Source organism: Megalobrama amblycephala, linkage group LG3 (assembly GCF_018812025.1).
Source record: "Megalobrama amblycephala isolate DHTTF-2021 linkage group LG3, ASM1881202v1, whole genome shotgun sequence".
Classification (NCBI taxonomy): domain Eukaryota; kingdom Metazoa; phylum Chordata; class Actinopteri; order Cypriniformes; family Xenocyprididae; genus Megalobrama; species Megalobrama amblycephala.
Genome location: NC_063046.1, coordinates 44,843,213 through 44,861,459, shown reverse-complemented (window position 1 = coordinate 44,861,459; position 18,247 = coordinate 44,843,213). Strand labels below are relative to the sequence as shown.

Here is an 18,247-nt window from a genome sequence, read left to right as displayed (position 1 = left end):
TCTTTTTTTCTTTCTTTCTTCTTTTTTCTCTTACTGGTCTAATTTGGTCTAATTGGACCTCTCTTACTCTTTAAAATTTTTAATTATCAGACCTTTTAATGTTAAAATGCAGTATTGAAATGATCTTAAAATAGTACAATTATCCAAACCTCTCCTATCATTTCTGTAGTGTCATTCACTGTCTCTGATGGTAGACCTCATTCCATCAGAGTATCGCTCCTATGTGCTTTCAAATGTTATTAAATGTCCACTTTACATGTTTCAGGTTCTTTAGTCAGTATAAACAATGAATGCCATTTAGGTGAACTGGAACCTATAAACAAAAGAATATTGAAAAATCTATTTCAACTTGAAACATCCACCTGAGAGGAGCCTAGAAATTAATGACTCTATATTAAAAAGTTGACCTCTTAACTTCCGTGCTCTCTACACTAAAAAGGGTAACACCCTCTAGTGGCTTTTGAAAGCACTCATTTCAAATGTCATTAACGTCCTAATGAGTGACAGTACTTTTAAATGAGAAACGGACTGCAGGGAATAGGAGTGAAAATGGTGCCCGAATGTGACTCAGAAATTGAAAGAGAGTAGATAGACGACAGCCTATGCAGATATATTATGAAACCCCGTTTTGTACATACTACAACTGTAGCTCAACATATATGCAGTAATGACTAATTTGCACAGTATAAATTTAAGAGGACAACAGAGGGCGCTGTGTAGCGACATTTGGCGCACTGTTCACATTATGAATAGCGGGGCTTCCTTCTGCAGGCGGCAGCTCTGGTCCAGTCACAGCTCAGCTCAGCCCTCTGAGCTGGGCAAAACCCGCATATATATCCCCCGAAACCCTCCCCACCACAGTTTTTCAAAGTGCAAAATATGTACAGTTAGCATGAATAAATGCCTCGAATAAGTGTTTACGGATTAAATGCATTACTAGATAAATTTGCCATAGCACAAAACGGGAACGCGAATGGTATTAACTAAAAGAGGTATATATAATCGTAGCTCTGCGCTGTGCATTTGATGGTCTCCATCAGAGTTCTGGTCACGGAGAGTCACTGCACTCGCTCTCTCACTCCTTTGCACCGGTGAGTCAACCGAGCGTCGCTGTCCGTGGTGCCTTTTCTGCGCAAAAAGACCATAACAGATGGGGGAGCATGAGTGTGAAGTAGTAGAAGAGCTCACCGCATACTTGTGCTGAAGAAAACATTTCATCACAAACGACCTCACACATATAGTAAATTCTAACAGACCGGATAGCCACAAGGGGCACCGAAACCGAGATGATGGACGCACGGAGTGGGATAATGAATGGACTACTGTTAGGATGCACGGAGCAAGAAGGGGTGTAAACAAAAACAGATTTTACTTCTTATTTTTACAAATCGGTTTTAAAATGAATGTATTATAACATATGTTTAATATGCTGACACGTCATTATGTGTCAAAATAATAATAATAATAATAAAAAAAAAACAGGCAATCAAACTAAACCACTCTACTATAAGATATCCCAATTAAAATATGACTATGTAAAATACATAGGCCACTTAAAAGTACGCATTTTACATCGAAGAACATGTGCTTCCCCAAAGTTAGATTAGATGCAAAATAGTCACAATGTGCTAAATAGTCTTGTTTGAATAAGGATGTAACCATAGCAACAGTTCCGTTACGCGTAACGCGCACTGCATCGACAAAACATAAGTACTGTCATTATTTATCACTTTATTGTAGATTTGCACATCGTAAAAATCTTTGAAACATATTTTAGATAGTTGACGGTTGGCTAACCAGTTTTGGTTTGCGCGTCACCAACCTCAGCAGAAATGTTATTCCCTTAAAAAAAAAAAAAAAAAAAAAAAATAGAACCCCTTTGGAATGCGTTTAATATTTCGCACACTGCACCTCCAACGGTCCCCAAATGTTCATTTCTCGACAGTAAAATATACTATTTTGCAATAAGATTTCCTTTCGAATAAAAAGGATGAGAGGAAGAGACACTGCTCAAACAGTAGAACTAAGCGATCAAGTTGAGCTTTGTTTGTCGCACAGGGGGTGGAGAGAGAGAGAGAGAGAGAGAGAGAGAGAGAGAGACTCGCGCGCAGAGTGCGGCAGATACACACGCGCTTCTGCTGCAGGTGAGAGGCGCGCGCTGGACAGAGGGACCGTCCTCGCGCTGGAATTTTAATACCACACTCCTAGCATCTCTGCCAGGATTATTACTCCGTTGTTGCTCAGTTTGCATTTTGCCATAAGGCTGAACGGCACAGTGGCACTGCGGAGATTTTTCTTTTTCTTTTTCATTCTCTGGTGCAAGTGAGAAGAACTATTAGACGCTGAGTGGACTGGAGAAATCTGTGCGCGCGGACAAGGCACACGGAGAGGACAGATCATTTGCGGTTTATATCCGTAGCACAAGAAGTTCTGATATTTCAGTTTCTATTCTGTATGGTGGGATATCACCTGGAGCGGAGAATTGGCATCTGGGAAAGCTGGATTTAAAACCCTCATGTATCGATTGCGCAATGGATTGAATATCTGGCTTCGCTGCCTTAAATGAAAAGACTCGGCGATGTCAAGTCATGGCAAAGACGGAGTAGTCTCAGCAAGTAATTTTTGGCATGTTTATTTCAAGCTTAATATTGAATGAATTTGTGAAGACTTTCTGTCAGTATTGTGTATATTTTTGAGGGACAAATCAATGAAAAAGGAATAGCGCGAGCCTAGTCTGAGAGGGAGAGAGAGAGAGAGAGAGCGAGAGAGAAAAAAACAGATATGCGCTATTCTGCCTGAGTTTGGTAACCACAGAGAGGTATCCGGTTGTAAAAACGCATGCAGTGAGAAACAGGCGCTTTAACACAAGCGAGAAAAAGCTGTTAAACAAAAGTATCGTTCAGTTTTGCTGGAAAATCTGCGAGGAGCAATGAGGACTACAGGCATTGTGGACTATTTAAGCTACTGCTTTCTTATTCTGCAGCTGCTGAGTCAGCCCGCAGCCAAGCAAGTGCTCCGGTACCGCTTGGCTGAGGAGGGTCCTGCCGATGTCCGGGTAGGTAATGTAGCCGCGGACCTCGGCATCACGGCTGGCATGGATGTGACTTTTACCTTAGAATCCGGCTCCGAATACTTCAAAATCGATAACATGACCGGAGACCTGAGCACGAACGAGCGGCGGATAGACCGCGAAAAGCTGCCGCAGTGTCAAATGATTTTTGATGAGAACGAATGTTTTATAGATTTTGAAGTATCCGTGATAGGACCCGCGCAGAGCTGGGTTGATCTCTTTGAGGGCAAAGTGATTATTTTAGACATAAACGACAACACGCCGTCTTTTCCCTCACCTGTTCTCACCCTCTCCGTTGAGGAGAACAGACCCATTGGCACACTTTATCTCCTGCCCACGGCCACCGACAGAGATTTCGGTCGGAATGGAATAGAGCGATATGAGTTAATTCAGGACAACGGCGAGAGCTCTGTCAGACGGATCGGCACTTCTAGCTCCGGCAGTGTTGACACTCACACGGGCAAGCGGAGGTTCGACGAGGGGGCGAGCCGTAGCAGCGTCTTTGAACTTCAAGTTGCTGACACCACAGACGGCGAGAAGCAGCCGCAGCTAATTATCAAAGGGGCACTGGACAGAGAGCAGCGCGACTCCTATGAGCTGACTCTGCGCGTTAGGGATGGGGGCGACCCCCCACGCTCCTCCCAAGCCATTCTTAGGGTAATGATTACAGATGTGAATGATAACAACCCACGCTTTGAGAAGAGCGTTTATGAGGCAGATCTGCCAGAAAACAGCTCCCCAGGTGCCCCCATACTTCAGCTAAAAGCGGGCGACACTGATGTTGGTGTGAATGGACAGATTGAGTATGTTTTTGGAGCAGCCACAGAGTCAGTGCGACGACTGCTGCGGCTAGATGAGAGCACTGGCTGGCTCAGTGTTTTGCACCGAATTGACCGAGAAGATGTGAGCCAGCTTCGCTTCACAGTCATGGCACGTGACCGTGGTCAGCCTCCTAAGACTGACAAGGCGACAGTCATCATAAATATCAAAGACGAAAATGACAACGTCCCCAATATCGACATTCGAAAAATCGGACGCATCTTTCTCAAAGATGGAGTGGCTAACGTGGCAGAGGATGTGATTGTCGATACACCCATCGCTCTAGTCCAAGTGTCAGACCGAGATAAAGGTCCAAATGGTATAGTTACTTGCACCGTAGTGGGCGATGTTCCATTTCAGCTTAAACCTGCTAGTGAGGTTGAGGGTGAAATGAATAAAAAGAAGTACTTTCTCCATACGTCAGCACCACTTGATTATGAAGCAGTGCAGGAGTATAACGTGGTCATTGTTGCTGTTGACTCTGGGAGCCCTAGTCTCTCTAGCAACAATTCATTGATAGTGAAAGTGGGGGACATGAATGACAATCCACCAGTTTTTAGCAAAAGCACAGTGGAAGTTTCATTTCCTGAAAACAATGCTCCCGGTGAGCGTGTCGTCACAGTAGTGGCTTTAGATGCAGACAGCGGCAAAAATGCAGAAATCTCTTACTCCCTGGACTCCTCTGTGAACGGAATATTTTCCATTGATGCAGACACCGGTGACATCCGTGTCAACACCATACTTGACAGGGAGCAGACGGAACGATATGAGTTCAAAGTTATCGCCAAAGACAAAGGCATGCCTGTTCTGCAGGGCTCAGCCACTGTGGTAGTCCTGGTGGCAGATAAAAATGACAACGAGCCAAAGTTCATGCAGGATACATTCACTTTCTACATACAGGAAAACCTGCAACCCAACAGCCCAGTTGGCATGATAACGGTCATGGATGCAGACAAAGGACAAAATGCAGAAATGAGTCTATACATTGAGGAAGAAGAGGACATTTTCTCCATTGACAACAACACAGGTACCATCTTCTCAAACATGCCATTTGACCGTGAGCAAAAAAATGCATATACGTTCCGTGTCAAAGCTGTTGATGGAGGCGATCCGCCCCGGTCTGCTACAGCCAGGGTATCTCTCTCTGTAATGGATGTAAATGATAATCCTCCCACTGTAACTTTTCCAATGAATAACTCATACACGCTGCTTCCTCCTTCGAGCAATATAAGGACGGTGGTCAGGACTGTCTCGGCTACTGATACCGACTCAGGTGTTAATGCTAACCTCAGCTACAGAATAGTTGGCGGCAATCCGTTTAAATTGTTTGAAATTGATGCGTGGACTGGAGTAATCTCATTAGTTGGCAAACTAGAGCAAAAACACTTTGGCCTTCATCGCCTGGTTGTGCAAGTGAATGACAGTGGGGTTCCATCGCAAAGCACCACCACACTAGTCCACATCTACGTCAATGAAACACTCTCTAACGCCACTATCGTAGAGGCACAAGTTGCCAAAAGTCTTGGTACACCGCTAAATGCTGACATTGCAGGCGACCCCAATTATGACTTGGGAAAGCAACGGTTGAGCATCGCCATAGGGGTTGTGTCAGGCATCATGACAGTCATTCTTATAATCTTGGTGGTCGTCATGGCCCGCTACTGCCGCCCCAAGAACAAGAACGGCTATGAGGCTGGAAAGAAAGACCATGAGGACTTCTTCACACCTCAGCAACATGATAAAGGCAAGAAACCTAAGAAAGACAAGAATAAGAAAAAGTCTAAACAACCTTTATATAGCAGCATTGTCACCGTAGAGGCATCCAAGCCAAATGGGCAACGCTACGATGGCGTTAATGAGAAACTGTCAGACAGTCCGGGAATGGGCCGTTATCGGTCCGTCAACGGTGGCCCCGGAAGCCCAGATCTTGCCCGCCATTACAAATCCAGCTCACCCTTGCCTACCGTTCAGCTGCACCCTCAGTCGCCCACAGCAGGAAAAAAGCACCAGGCTGTTCAGGACCTGCCACCGGCCAACACATTTGTCGGCACTGGAGATAACATATCCATCGGATCAGACCACTGTTCTGAGTACAGTAGCCAAACCATCAACAAGTACAACAAGCAGGTAAGAACCATATCTTTTATCATTTTGAATCTATGATACCAATCACATTTTTTTATACCTGAATCTTCAAGCTTTTATCTGAGTATCTATAAACACCAACACTATTCAGCCTACACTGTAATACTATCATGCTGGATATATGTATTTTTAGCCGATGCTTCTGTTTCCCTGTATCGACCTGCTTCGCCTCATAGTGCCATTTAGATGTAATGCTAAAAGCGACATGAAGGCATTCTTCAGTCAGGGATATCATTTCCGCTGGGCCACCTGGGGTGCCGAGGCCACACTGTGTACACATTGGCACATCTTTTAGTGTAGTTGTAGGGCAGATCCGGGTGTCAACGTTGATGACCTTTGTCTTGTGTGTGTGCGTCAGAAGATCGAATGGGATCACATATGGCTCTGGTTCACAGCTATTCCGTCTCAGCAGTAGGGTTTATCAAAACATGGTTAGTTCTTTCTCTTCCTGGGAGGGGGGATAGGATAGAGGAGGGGTGAGTGAGATGAAGCAGAAGGAGAAAAGATTGAAAAAGGTGGAATGTTAGTCGTGGTGTCATGTTTTAACGTGCTTATCCTAACAGACTGGGAACATCTGGGCGGGAGGTCACATTTAACATTCCTGTGCACTTGTGTGTCTGGGCAAATTCAGTGACCTAGCAGTGAAAGCTGGCCTCATCGCTCGTGCTCTCTCGTTCTCTTTCTCTCTCTCTCTCTTTCTTATCTCACATTCTCTTGTCCTTATTTTTACCCAATACCTCTTGTACTCTCCTTGTTATTTATGCCATTATTTAAAGCATAACATGCCCTTTGTTACAGCAGCCATAAAATGGCTTTGTAAATTCTAAGGCACACGTGTGAAATAATCAATTCATATCATTATTGTTCCCTGTCCTGTGGAGCGCTTCAGTGCTAGGTGAGGTTAATTCAAAATGAAGTCAGCCCTTTCATTGTCCAGATTTGCCAGGAAAAGAACATTTGCCCTGTCGTTTCATGAGTTTTCTAAGGTGGTTAATGCATTATTGATTCCTATCTAACATGCTGTAAGTAGTGTCCTCCCTTGCATTCCAGAACAATGTCCCTTCTAAACTCAAGCCACAAGATAGCCTTCTCTCTATCTTACACAGTCTCACTCATTTTATAGGCTTTTCTTCTTTACATATCTTCTCTGATTCACATTCACTCTTTGAATCACCTACTCTTCATTTTAATGCTTGCTTCCTCCCTCCAATATCCTACTTGTTTCTCTTTTCTCATTATGTTTTTTCTTTTCTTCCTCATAAATTGTGGCTCCTTGCACAGCTTCCTTTTTTTCTTTTGACAACTCTGTCCTGTATTTCTTTCATCTCTCCCTTTTCTCCTACCCTCTTGAACAGCCCTCTGATGTGCTGTGTTTAGGCTTCTGCACTTCTCCACGAAAGGAGTACTGTTGCCTATGTTTCTTTCGGACATCTCATGCATATTTAAGCAGAGCCTCCATTTGCTGCCCCGGCACATGTATTGTGTGTCCAAGTACTCCGCTTAGATAATTATTTATTTGCTTTTTATTTGAAAGCTGCAATGCTTTGTACAATCTATCCATTTGTTTGTCCATTCAAATGCAGCAGACTTTCACAGGGTGCTGAGCAAAAGAGTTCTACACTATTACCAGTTTGCAATTACAGCGTCCTTGGCAAGAAGCAAGATCAAGTCCAGCATCATTACATACGTCCCTGCTGACAATTTAAGAGGGGCTCTTTAGATGTTTTATTGAGTGAGTTATCAGGAGTAGCCAACATGCCCTCGCAAAATCCCATTAAGATAGCATAATAGTCTATATCAAATACTTTATAAAGAGAAGTCATTAGAATTTCATTTTTGAGCCTAATGTATTCCAAGCTTGGTTTTGTTGGGAGAACTTTTTTTTTACTTCTGACTTTTATGATAACCTTCTTACACCCCAACCCCCCCCCCCCCCCCCTATTTTTATTCTTATTATCCATATTTACCTTCCTTTCCAATCTCTTTTTGCCTTTGTCACTCATCATAAAGGGACAATGTGCCAACCACACTCATAATGGACTCAAACCACTAATTCTTGATGAATCACTGATTTGATGAGTGTCATACTGCTGTAAGGTTTAAGTACAGCTGTGTGATAGGGATTCATGGTTAAGCACTAAACACATAATTGGTGATTTTTCACTTAATATAATTAAATTTTTTTAAAATTTATTTATTTATTTTTTGATGGGGGTGGATAGGGGGTTGTAACGTAGTTCATAGATATGGGAAGAAGGAGGTGGGAACCGGCGAACGTTTAAACAAATTTCATATATAAAGTAAACAAAGAACAAAACGAAAGTAATGCCGGCAGACCCTCACGGACGTCTGCTGACCACACAAACATAATAAATCATAAAGTAAAGTCCAGGCCTGGTCCTCTCTCGTCCTTCACTGTCATCGCTCCCCTTTTATGCTTCCGGAGCTCCTCCGTGAGAGATTCGAGACCAGTGCAACGCATCCGAATCAGTGCTTGCGCCCTTCCCACACGGCTCTCGCCCGCCCTGCTCGTCACAGGAGCATTGTCATATTCTTTATGTAGATTACAAATCCAAACTGGTCCAATGAGGATGCTGTTTAAAAGTAGTAAACACAATGTGTCTTTGATCAATAGCGATATTTTTGTCAAAAATAGTGAACATCAAATGGATTAAAATATTCAATCATACTTCTTGTTCACACCAAAATGTTTCTATGATCATCACTATGTCAGTCATCCGTTTTTCGTCAGTGACTCACACACTGAACTATAATTTAACAAATTCACTTCTGCATTTAAATGCAGCTGCCACTCCTGAAACCTTGCATTGTGTACATGGTCATTAGTTAGCTGCATAAAAAATACAACTTTTATTCAAATTGTGAATAGTATATACATAGAAAGTGAGGAAAGAACACTTTCAGAGCTGTCAATCACTTCAGTTTTGCACTTTCATAAAAACTACCGTTACAGTCAATAACTCTGACTATACTGCTTGTTTGTTATAATGATACTACTTGTTTGTTATAATGAAAGGATTTGCTTAAAAACATAAAACTCAGTAAGTGAGCTCGTGGTGAACAAAAACTGCTTTGAATGGATTTCTTCTACGCAATGACTTAATGAAATACCTCTGATTGGTTATTCCATTCATGCGCTCAATTGCACTGCTCAACACAGCAAGCGTTGAAATTTTTCTGATTAATTGTGCAGCCCTACTGTCTGATATATTTAATGTAACTGTATTAAATAAAGCTGTTGCGTAAAACCTTTTTATTAAGTGGGTTTCCGATCTGAAAGACACTAGTTATTCAGGATAAGGACGTATTTTCATGAGAGCGCAAAACTGAAGTGATTGACAGCTTGGAAAGTTTCCTGTCCCTCCATTAAAAGGCCTGTGCAACTATCAATATTTATTTATTTATTTTTTTTTTTTTTGCACAAACAAAGCACTCATGTTGCTTCATAAAATTGAGGCTAGCAGTGTGCAGTCACATGGATTACTTCAATGATGTCTTTACTACCTTTCTGGTTTCAAAGTGGTAGTTGTGTTCCAAAGATGAACCAATATCTTATGGGTTTGGAACGACATGAGGGTGAGTAATTAATGATAGAATTTTAATTTGTGGGTGAACTAACCCTTTTAAGTTAAGTCAGATGCTTAGTAATTTTAGGTAGCATTTAACTTTCTGTTGGATGGTAAAATTAAATAAATAAGATAAAGTGACACTATTGAGTCAGAACATGTCACATGACCTCATCGTTCTCTGAACTAGATGTACAGACGCAAGTGCAGCTTTTAAATTAATGATGGGGAACATACAGTGGTATTATTAATGGTGTCTTGTAACAGACTTGAAATACCTAGTTTTCTGGACAAGATTAATTTTCTCTTCACAGTACAATTCCCTCCGGTGAAGTCATCCATGAAAACTACCTGTGTTTTTCTCCTTGTGAAAAGGCCCAGCTCTTTTTGATCGTGTTTGATTTCAGTTCGTGTGGTCTGACATCTGAGATGCTCTCTCTTTTCCCCCTTCCTCTCTCCTTTTTCTGTCTAGTGGAGGAAAGGGTAAAAGAGACAGGAACTAGAAAGAGGGCCCTGTTAACAGGCTAGAGAAAGGTCTCTACTGTTCTCTGTGTTAGTGTGTGTGTGTGTTTGTGAGTGTTGAGAGGGATCGAGTGCAGTGGCCTCATAAATGCGTGGTCTGGTTTCATGTTGCCTACATCCCCCTAATCTCCTTACACACAGAAACTTATGCACACACACACAGACACACACACACACACACATGCACTCCATCTTCTGTCTTGATAGCAGAAACTACACCGCGCCGGTCGCCCCAGACAGGTAACCGGACAACACTAGTGTTTCCATGTCCCGTTGCACATGAGACATTCAAGCTGTCGTTAATTTAATCTAATGCAGGTGGGAGACGCCACCTTTCTGCTAGCCAGACAGGTAATATATCAAGGTGGTTCACAGTGATCAACATCTCATGCTTTTCTTCACCATTTTCTAAAACATTTCTGGTTGTTTGCCATTATTATGTTTTCAACTGCTGAATTATGCCTTTCTTGCATTATATATTCAGTTGGTCTAAACACAGATAATGTCTCTGATTGGATGGGAAAGTGTTCTCTCTCTCTCTCTCTCTCTCTCTCTCTAGTTACAGTTTGCAACTTTTACATAGGTTAGTTTATTGATTCAGTGCTCCATAGACAAAGAGGTGAAATTTACTGAAAAAAAAAGACTATTGAGAATTGTTCATGGTTTAAACCAACAAACACATATAAAGTTTTAATCATTCCCCATGATTCCATAACTCTAGATCAGAGGCAACTAAATGCATTCAAACAGCATGAGTGCCAATCACAGATGAAAATGATTCAGGCCTATTTTGTACAAAAAAGGCTGGGGTTATAACAGCCTCTTTATTTTGAGTCAAGATCAACATTTGAATCAAATATCTGCCAATCACTGGCAGGTTGTTCTGCTCTTTTTTTTGAGAGCACAAAATGGTTTGGTTTGTACTAATCCATCTCCATATTTAGTCTTATCTGAGGATATTTCTGAGATTTGTAAGGCTTTTTGAGGTCAGTGTGGCTTGTCTGTTGTGGTTTTAGTCTTTACTACGCTTTCCATCTTATATTTGTTTTACATACATGTGCTTGGAGGACCAAAGCATCACTCATTTTGGACATGTGCAAGCAATCAAAAACACAGCCATGCAAATGCCAATCCCTTCTGCAGCATATTTATTTGTGTGCTTTTGCAATTAACCTTGTATTGCTGCTAGCAAAACATCCAAGCAAATCACAGAAGCTTATTTTCATTAAATACAAGGTGCTTTTATGAGTTAAAAAATGCACAAGGTGAGCGTGTACATGCATATGACCTTTAAATAAGAAATACTTGATTTTCTACTAAATTAACTTTATATATTAGATTCTAATTATTTACAGTTATTTTCAAAAATGTTTGCCAAGTAACCTCAGAGTTGAGAATTAGCCTTCAATCAATGAAGCAATCAACCAGCATTTACAAGCAGCCGTATATTCTATTCATCACAATACAGAAGCGTAAAATTAACTACACGCCATCATCGTCACGTCACATTAAATAACACGCCATGCTATGGCACAGAATTGCTGGGTAATGGAGACCCAAGACAGAATTAGATCAGCTGCAGACTTGATTGCTGTGTTATTAGGGAGAGCTTGTCAGCTCAACGCCAACACTGAATAGCCAACGCTGACCAAATCTGTCACAGGTACAGATGCGATTCAAGACAGCACACTTCCACTGGGAGAGAAAGAGAGGGACTTTTGAAATTGATGCATATGCAAATATTATACTTTGTAAATTACCATATGCAATTATTTACTTCACAACTGGATCATTAAACAAAAGCTGATCGTCACAGATCATCTTGGAAAATAGAGGCCAACTCTTAATTTGCATGCAGAGGTCAACATTTCATTTGTGCCCAGTGTTGACACGTGCGTATGTAAAACAGTAAATGTAAATGACCTGTGAAACTTAAGCCAGAAATATGAAAGCTGTTTTTTTAAAACAGCACAGATCCAAGTTTACAGAGAAAACAGTTCAAATTACAGTTGTGTTTTTTATTTTTGTCTTCTTTTTGGAGCGCAGTTGTAGTGATTTCACTTGACCTTTTACAAGTAGTACTGCAGCGTCTCTTTGATTTCTTTTTCTCCTCCTTCTGTTACTGTAAGTAATCTATCCTTTCAGCTGCCCGTTGACAGCATGATGTAGCTCGAGCGTGCCTGCATTCTCTCTCGTTCGCTTTCATTCTTCGCCTCTCTTTCTTTTTCTCAGTCCCTCTGTCGCCTTCCTCCTCTCTCTATTCTCTATTATATTCTCTCTCATAGTCTCTTGTTCCTCAATCTTCATGTGAATAGTCTTGATTGAAGCTACGGAGATGCACTTGTAACATTTATCATGCTAAAATGATGAAAGTGACAGTTGCGGGTGGAACAGAAGCGACGAGGCCGAAGCTGAGGGAAAAAGTGAGATCATCTCTTGATTGGTTGCTGCTGTGCTGATTGTAAGTGCCGGTGTCATCGCCATGTGTGCTTAACCCCCATCTGTACTTCAATTCTGACATTGTCCAAACTCACAGGGTGCACTGGATTAAAACTCTCTCTCTCGCTCGCTCACACACACACACACACACACGTACATTTTAGCTGTATCATTTACAACTGTAGTGCAATACTGCAGATTTTTGTTTTAAGCTGTCCTATTTTTTTGCATGTCAAGTACATGTTTGTGTGTCAGTCAGTATAGGATTTATCAAAGCAATAAGCCATGAGAGGCTGTGTATTGCAGTATTTTTTTTTACCACAGTTAAGTAGTGGTTTTTAGGCAGAATCTGAAGCAGAAAGCCCTTTAACCACAGTGAAATCACTGTAATGCACATCCTCGAATGGCTCATTGCTTTCATTAAGTGAAAACAACTGCAAAACAAATAGAAAATAGTTAACACTATTTATTTAGGCTATTTACAGTTACCAAGCAACACAGCAACTTGGTGCAATAATATACAATTCAACTGAATTGCGGTCACATGTGCGTGTATATTTCAGCATATTCTGTAAAATTGGATTTTTATGTTTTATTTAGTCATTATAGTTTTGAAATGACAGCTCACCTCTCTTTCTTCTCTGGCCATTTTTTAGGTCAGAGGAAGTAAACATGTGCATTGGTGTGACTCTGCTTATGCATCTGTCATTTTGTGTATATTTGTGTAATTGTTTTCACAGCCACAGCCCTGTCTGTGTTTAAGTGGTGCTTGTAAAAAAAGCAAAACCACTTAGAATTGTTCTAGACCAACACATGGGAATAGTTCACTGTCAACACAAAGAATATAAACAGGGATCGGATGGTTGAAAATGGGTCTTTTGCTTGTTTTAATAGAGCCATGTTCATATTCATGGCCTGATGTGGTTTGTGGTGCATCTCGGCACATTTGCAACCCATTTTACTTGAGCAGTGTGATGTATTTCCAGTGGGCTTAACTTGATTTATCTATCAGGATTGTGAAAAGTGGTCTTGCTATGACAAGTAGTTGGAGTAGAGTGGCTGAAGAATAAAAGGGATTTGTGACATCAGGGGTTTGTCGTCAAAAGATCAGGAACATTTCAGAGTAAGTAAAGATTGTAAATTTTGATTCTCTGTTTTGATTTTACAACCCAAATTCTGGAAAAGTTGGGAATTTATTTATTTATTTATTTTTTAAATTAGAATAAAATGAAAATGTGAGCCAATATTTTATTCACAATAGAACATAGACAACAGAACGAATGTTTAAACTGAGAAATTTTACAATTTTATGCACAAAATGAGCTCATTTCAAATTTGATGGCTGCTACAGGTCTCAAAATAGTTGCGACGGGGGCATGTTTACCATGGTGTAGCATCTCCTCTTCTTTTCAAAACAGTTTGAAGACGTCTTCATGCTGGCTTTTGAACTAAACACTGATGACACGCTGGAAGGTCTCCCTCCTCTTTAGCCCGGAGGACACGGCGTCCATGATTTCCAAACAAGAATGTCAAATTTGGACTCGCCTGACCATAGAACACTTTTCCACTTTGAAACAGTCCATTTTAAATGAGCCTTGGCCTACAGGACACAACAGCGTTTCTGGACTATGTTCACATATGGCTTCCTTTTTGCCTGATAGAGCTTTAGTTGGCATCTGCAGATGGCACAGCGGATTGTGTTTACCGACAGTGGTTTCTGGAAGTATTCCTGGGCCCATTTAGTAATGTCATTGAAACAATCATGCTGATGAGTGATGCAGTGTCACTTGAGGGACCAAAGAACACAGGCATCCAATAAAGGTCTTCGGCCTTGTCCCTTACGCACAGTTTCTCGGAATCTTTTGATGATGTTATGCTCTGTAGATGATGAGATTTGCAAAGTCTTTGCAATGTGACATTGAGGAACATTGTTTTGTGATCTACAATCTTTTTATGCACTCTTTCAGATTGGAGAGCCTCTGCCCATCTTTATTTCTGAGAGACTCTGCCTCTCTAAGACATCCCTTTTATAGCTAATCATGTTACGAACCTGATATCAATTAACTTAATTAGTTGTTAGATGTTCTCCCAGCTGAATCTTTTCAAAATGTCTTGCTTTTTCAGCCATTTGTTGCTACATTAATGAGACCTGTAGCAGCCATCAAACTTGAAATGAGCTCATTTTGTGCATAAAATTATACAATTTCTCAGTTTAAACATGTGTTCTGTTATCTATGTTCTGTTGTGAATAAAATATTGGCTTGTGTGATTTGAAAGTCTTATAGTTTTCATTTTATTCAAATTTAAAAAACGTACCAACTTTTCTGGAATTCGAGTTGTAATAAATGACTAGGATATTTCATTATGTTAGTTATGATGGTGGTTCTCAACAAGGGGGCTTAGCAAACATATATTATTCCTTATCCAATAAACCACAATGACTGTAAAAGTCATGTAAATTTATTGGTTAAAAAGAGAGTAAGTTCCCTGAAGAACATTCAGCACTTCTTGAAATGTAATAATTTTCATTATGTTTAGTTACTAATTTACAGAAATAACGAATGTTTATAGATTAAAATATGGGCTGGAATATTGTTGGTGAAAAAACATTGAGAACCATGGGCCTATGATTTCTATATATGCTTATCTGTGCAGTGGTAACGTTTGTGTTTCTTTGTGTGAATCTGTGTGAGAGAGATAGAAAAAACATCTTCAAGGTGTATCAAGCAAAGTGTTTGTGTTTGAGCATGTGCCTTTTGAGCAAGTCTCAAGTCCATTGAGAAACTCAAATGAAATTGCCATACTAGTCCTTCATGAAAGAAAAAGTTTATACAATAAAAAAAAAAGTGTAATTTCTGGGTGACACCGCAACATACTCTCTCATGACATACCATCGCTGTCGTCCAATCAAAATGTGCTTTGGCTGAATGAATGGATGTTTATGTGCTAAAATAATACACATCAAGAATGACTGCCAACTTTATTCCGCAATGAAACATCTGTGTTTTGACATCTAAAAACGGGTAATATCATTTTCCAAATCCAGATGGTTTTAAGAGACATAACCCATATCTGTCACCACAGGCACGAAATCAGCTGCGTAAACCTAAATGCACGCACACGATCCGTCTCCAGCCGGTTATTTGTCATTTTAACATTTGCTCTTCTCCAGTGTAAAGCACACAAGCGTGAGGGCCTGAAATATTAAGTGAGTTGTGATCTCTTGACTGCATAAGTGGAGATTAAACACTGGGGCCAGTATAAATAATGCACAAAGTCTTACATATTTGCGTAAAGGAGACTGCTCCTCATCAACGAGACCTCATTGGTATGGAGAGGAGATGCAGCTGAAGCCAAATGGATTCAAACGGAATGGAATAAGAAGTGGAAAGGACTGACGGGAATATACCAGTAGTCCTCCATTTCTTTTGCCACAGTGTCATTCCACAAGCCGCAAAAAGAGATTACTACTGTATGTGTGTGTGTGTCCAGACCATTCCCAAATGAGATTATGTGTGTGTGTGTGTGTGTGTGTGTGTGTGTGAGGCAGGAGAGGGAAGGTTCAGCGGCCATCCATCAAGTTGTGGGAGAGCTGTGTGGCATTGCATCTCAGGAGCAAGAGCAAGGCCAAGGTGCTCTCTGTGTGTGTGTACGCGTGTTTGTGCGTTATTGTGTGTGAGAGAGAAAATGCGCAGCAACAGGGGCCTCTACGGTTCAGCCATTCCATCACAAGAACACTGTCACTTAGCTACATGCGAGGAAAGGTGTCTCTGTTCGTGTGTGTGTGTGTTATTCTCGATAGATCTCAGAAAATAAGAAAGCTGCAGACAGAAACTGTAAGAAATAAGAAAACTGTCTTGCTGGCTATGAATATCAAAGAAAATGTTAGTTGTCTTTGTGTTTTTAGTAGCGTGCCTGTGTTTTTAATGCTATTTTTTGCCTGAGTGTGCATTCCTATCACAAAACATAATCCAGAATGCTCGCAAGCACCAAAAATATTCATTATCTCATGCCACCTCACCCGGCTAGCCAGGAAGCGTTATATCGATGAGAGGCCACCAAAGAGAGACCAGGCTATTAGTGCTGGCCAATAAATCTTGTCAGTGCACGGAATGCAGGGCGGCCTTTGAAAAATGAAGGTCACGCTCAGGAGTTTATGAGAGGCTGTTATAAAATCAGCTGAATTATGGAGTCCCCTGGGCCTTTTCAGTCATGTTAATTTCAGACGCTGTGATCTCGTGTCCTCCCTCGCTTGCCATAGTATGGAATAAGACGGGTGATTAGGTGAATTATATTGTGATTTAAGGTGGGTTATGCCATGAAAGTGTGCTTGTTCACTCTGTGAATAATGATAGGGGTGTCAAAGTGTGTGTGTGTGTGTGTTATTAGGGCCATATTAGCCTTTAAGTACAGAAAAAAAAAAAAAATCCAAAATATTCAATCTATTAAATTTTAAGAAGTCAAATTTTGACTGTCAAGAAGACTGAAATACAAAATGTTTCTTTGAGCAGAAATCAAAAAGAATGATAACATGAGAAAAAAAGAGGCATTAAAGGGTTAGTTCACCCAAAATGAAAATCATGTCATTAATTACTCACCCTCATGTCATTCCACACCCAAAAGACCTTCGTTCATCTTCAGAACACAAATTAAAATATTTTTGATAAAATCCGATGGCTGTGAGGCCTTGATTGCCATCAAGATAATTAACACTTTCAGATGCCCGAAAGGTACTAAAAGCATATTTAATAGAGTTCATGTGAGTACAGTGGTTCAACTTTAATATTATAAAGCGACAAGAATACTTTGTGTGAGCCCAAAAAACAAAATAACGACTTTTCAACAATATCTAGTGATGGCCAATTTCAAAACACCACTTTGAAGCGCTACAAATCTTTTGTTTCGAATCAGTTCGGAGTGCCAAAGTCACGTGAATTCAGTAAAAGAGGCTTCGTTACATCATAAGTGTTTCGAAATTTCAATAGTTCACGTGACTTTGGCAGTTTGATGCGCAATCCGAACCACTGATTTGAAACAAAAGTTTTGTAACGCTTTAAAGCATTGTTTTGAAATCGGCCATCACTAGATATTGTTGAAAAGTCATTATTTTGTTTTTTTGGAACACAAAAATCATTCTCGTCACTTTTTAATATAAAAGTTGAACCACTGTATTCACATGAACTGTTTTAAATATGTCATTAGTAGCTTTCTGGGCATCTGAAAGTGTTAATTATCTTGCTGGCAATAGAGGCCTCACTGAGCCATCGGATTTCATCAAAAATATCTTAATTTGTGTTCTGATGACAAACGAAGGTCTTACGGGTGAGGAACGACATGAGGGTGAGTAATAAATGACAGAATTGTCATTTCTGGGTGAACTAACCATTTAACAGAATATGTTTTAAAATGTGGTGCCACCAACTGGCTGCTTAGATTATAAATATTAATTAGGTTTTGCTGGAACCTTATTGCACTGTTCATTCTCAATCTAATTAATAATTATAAGGAAGGCCTTCTCCATAGTAGTATCGTAAATTCAACTGCTATAGAGACATGTCTCAAGCACTAAAATAAAGATTCAATATCATACTAACTTTTTTTTTCAAGAATTTTTGCATGATATTTTACTGTTTTTAATAATAATGTAAAGTCATACAACCTCATT

The 18,247-nt window shown here is 40.4% G+C and overlaps 1 protein-coding gene across 6 annotated transcripts in view; it reads left to right on the top strand.

Moving 5' to 3' along the window:
- Window positions 1-865: 865 nt before the first annotated feature.
- The window catches only part of pcdh7b (protocadherin 7b), a 139,623-nt gene continuing 122,241 nt past the window's right edge, over window positions 866-18,247 (top strand). The window contains exon 1 of one of the 6 annotated variants that reach the window (XM_048185629.1): window positions 866-6,016. In XM_048185629.1, the coding sequence (XP_048041586.1) occupies window positions 2,930-6,016 (3,087 nt within the window). In that variant the 5' untranslated portion in view covers window positions 866-2,929. The remainder of the gene's footprint in view (window positions 6,017-18,247) is intronic. The other 5 variants (XM_048185630.1, XM_048185628.1, XM_048185624.1 and 2 more) reach the window with 5 other exon arrangements.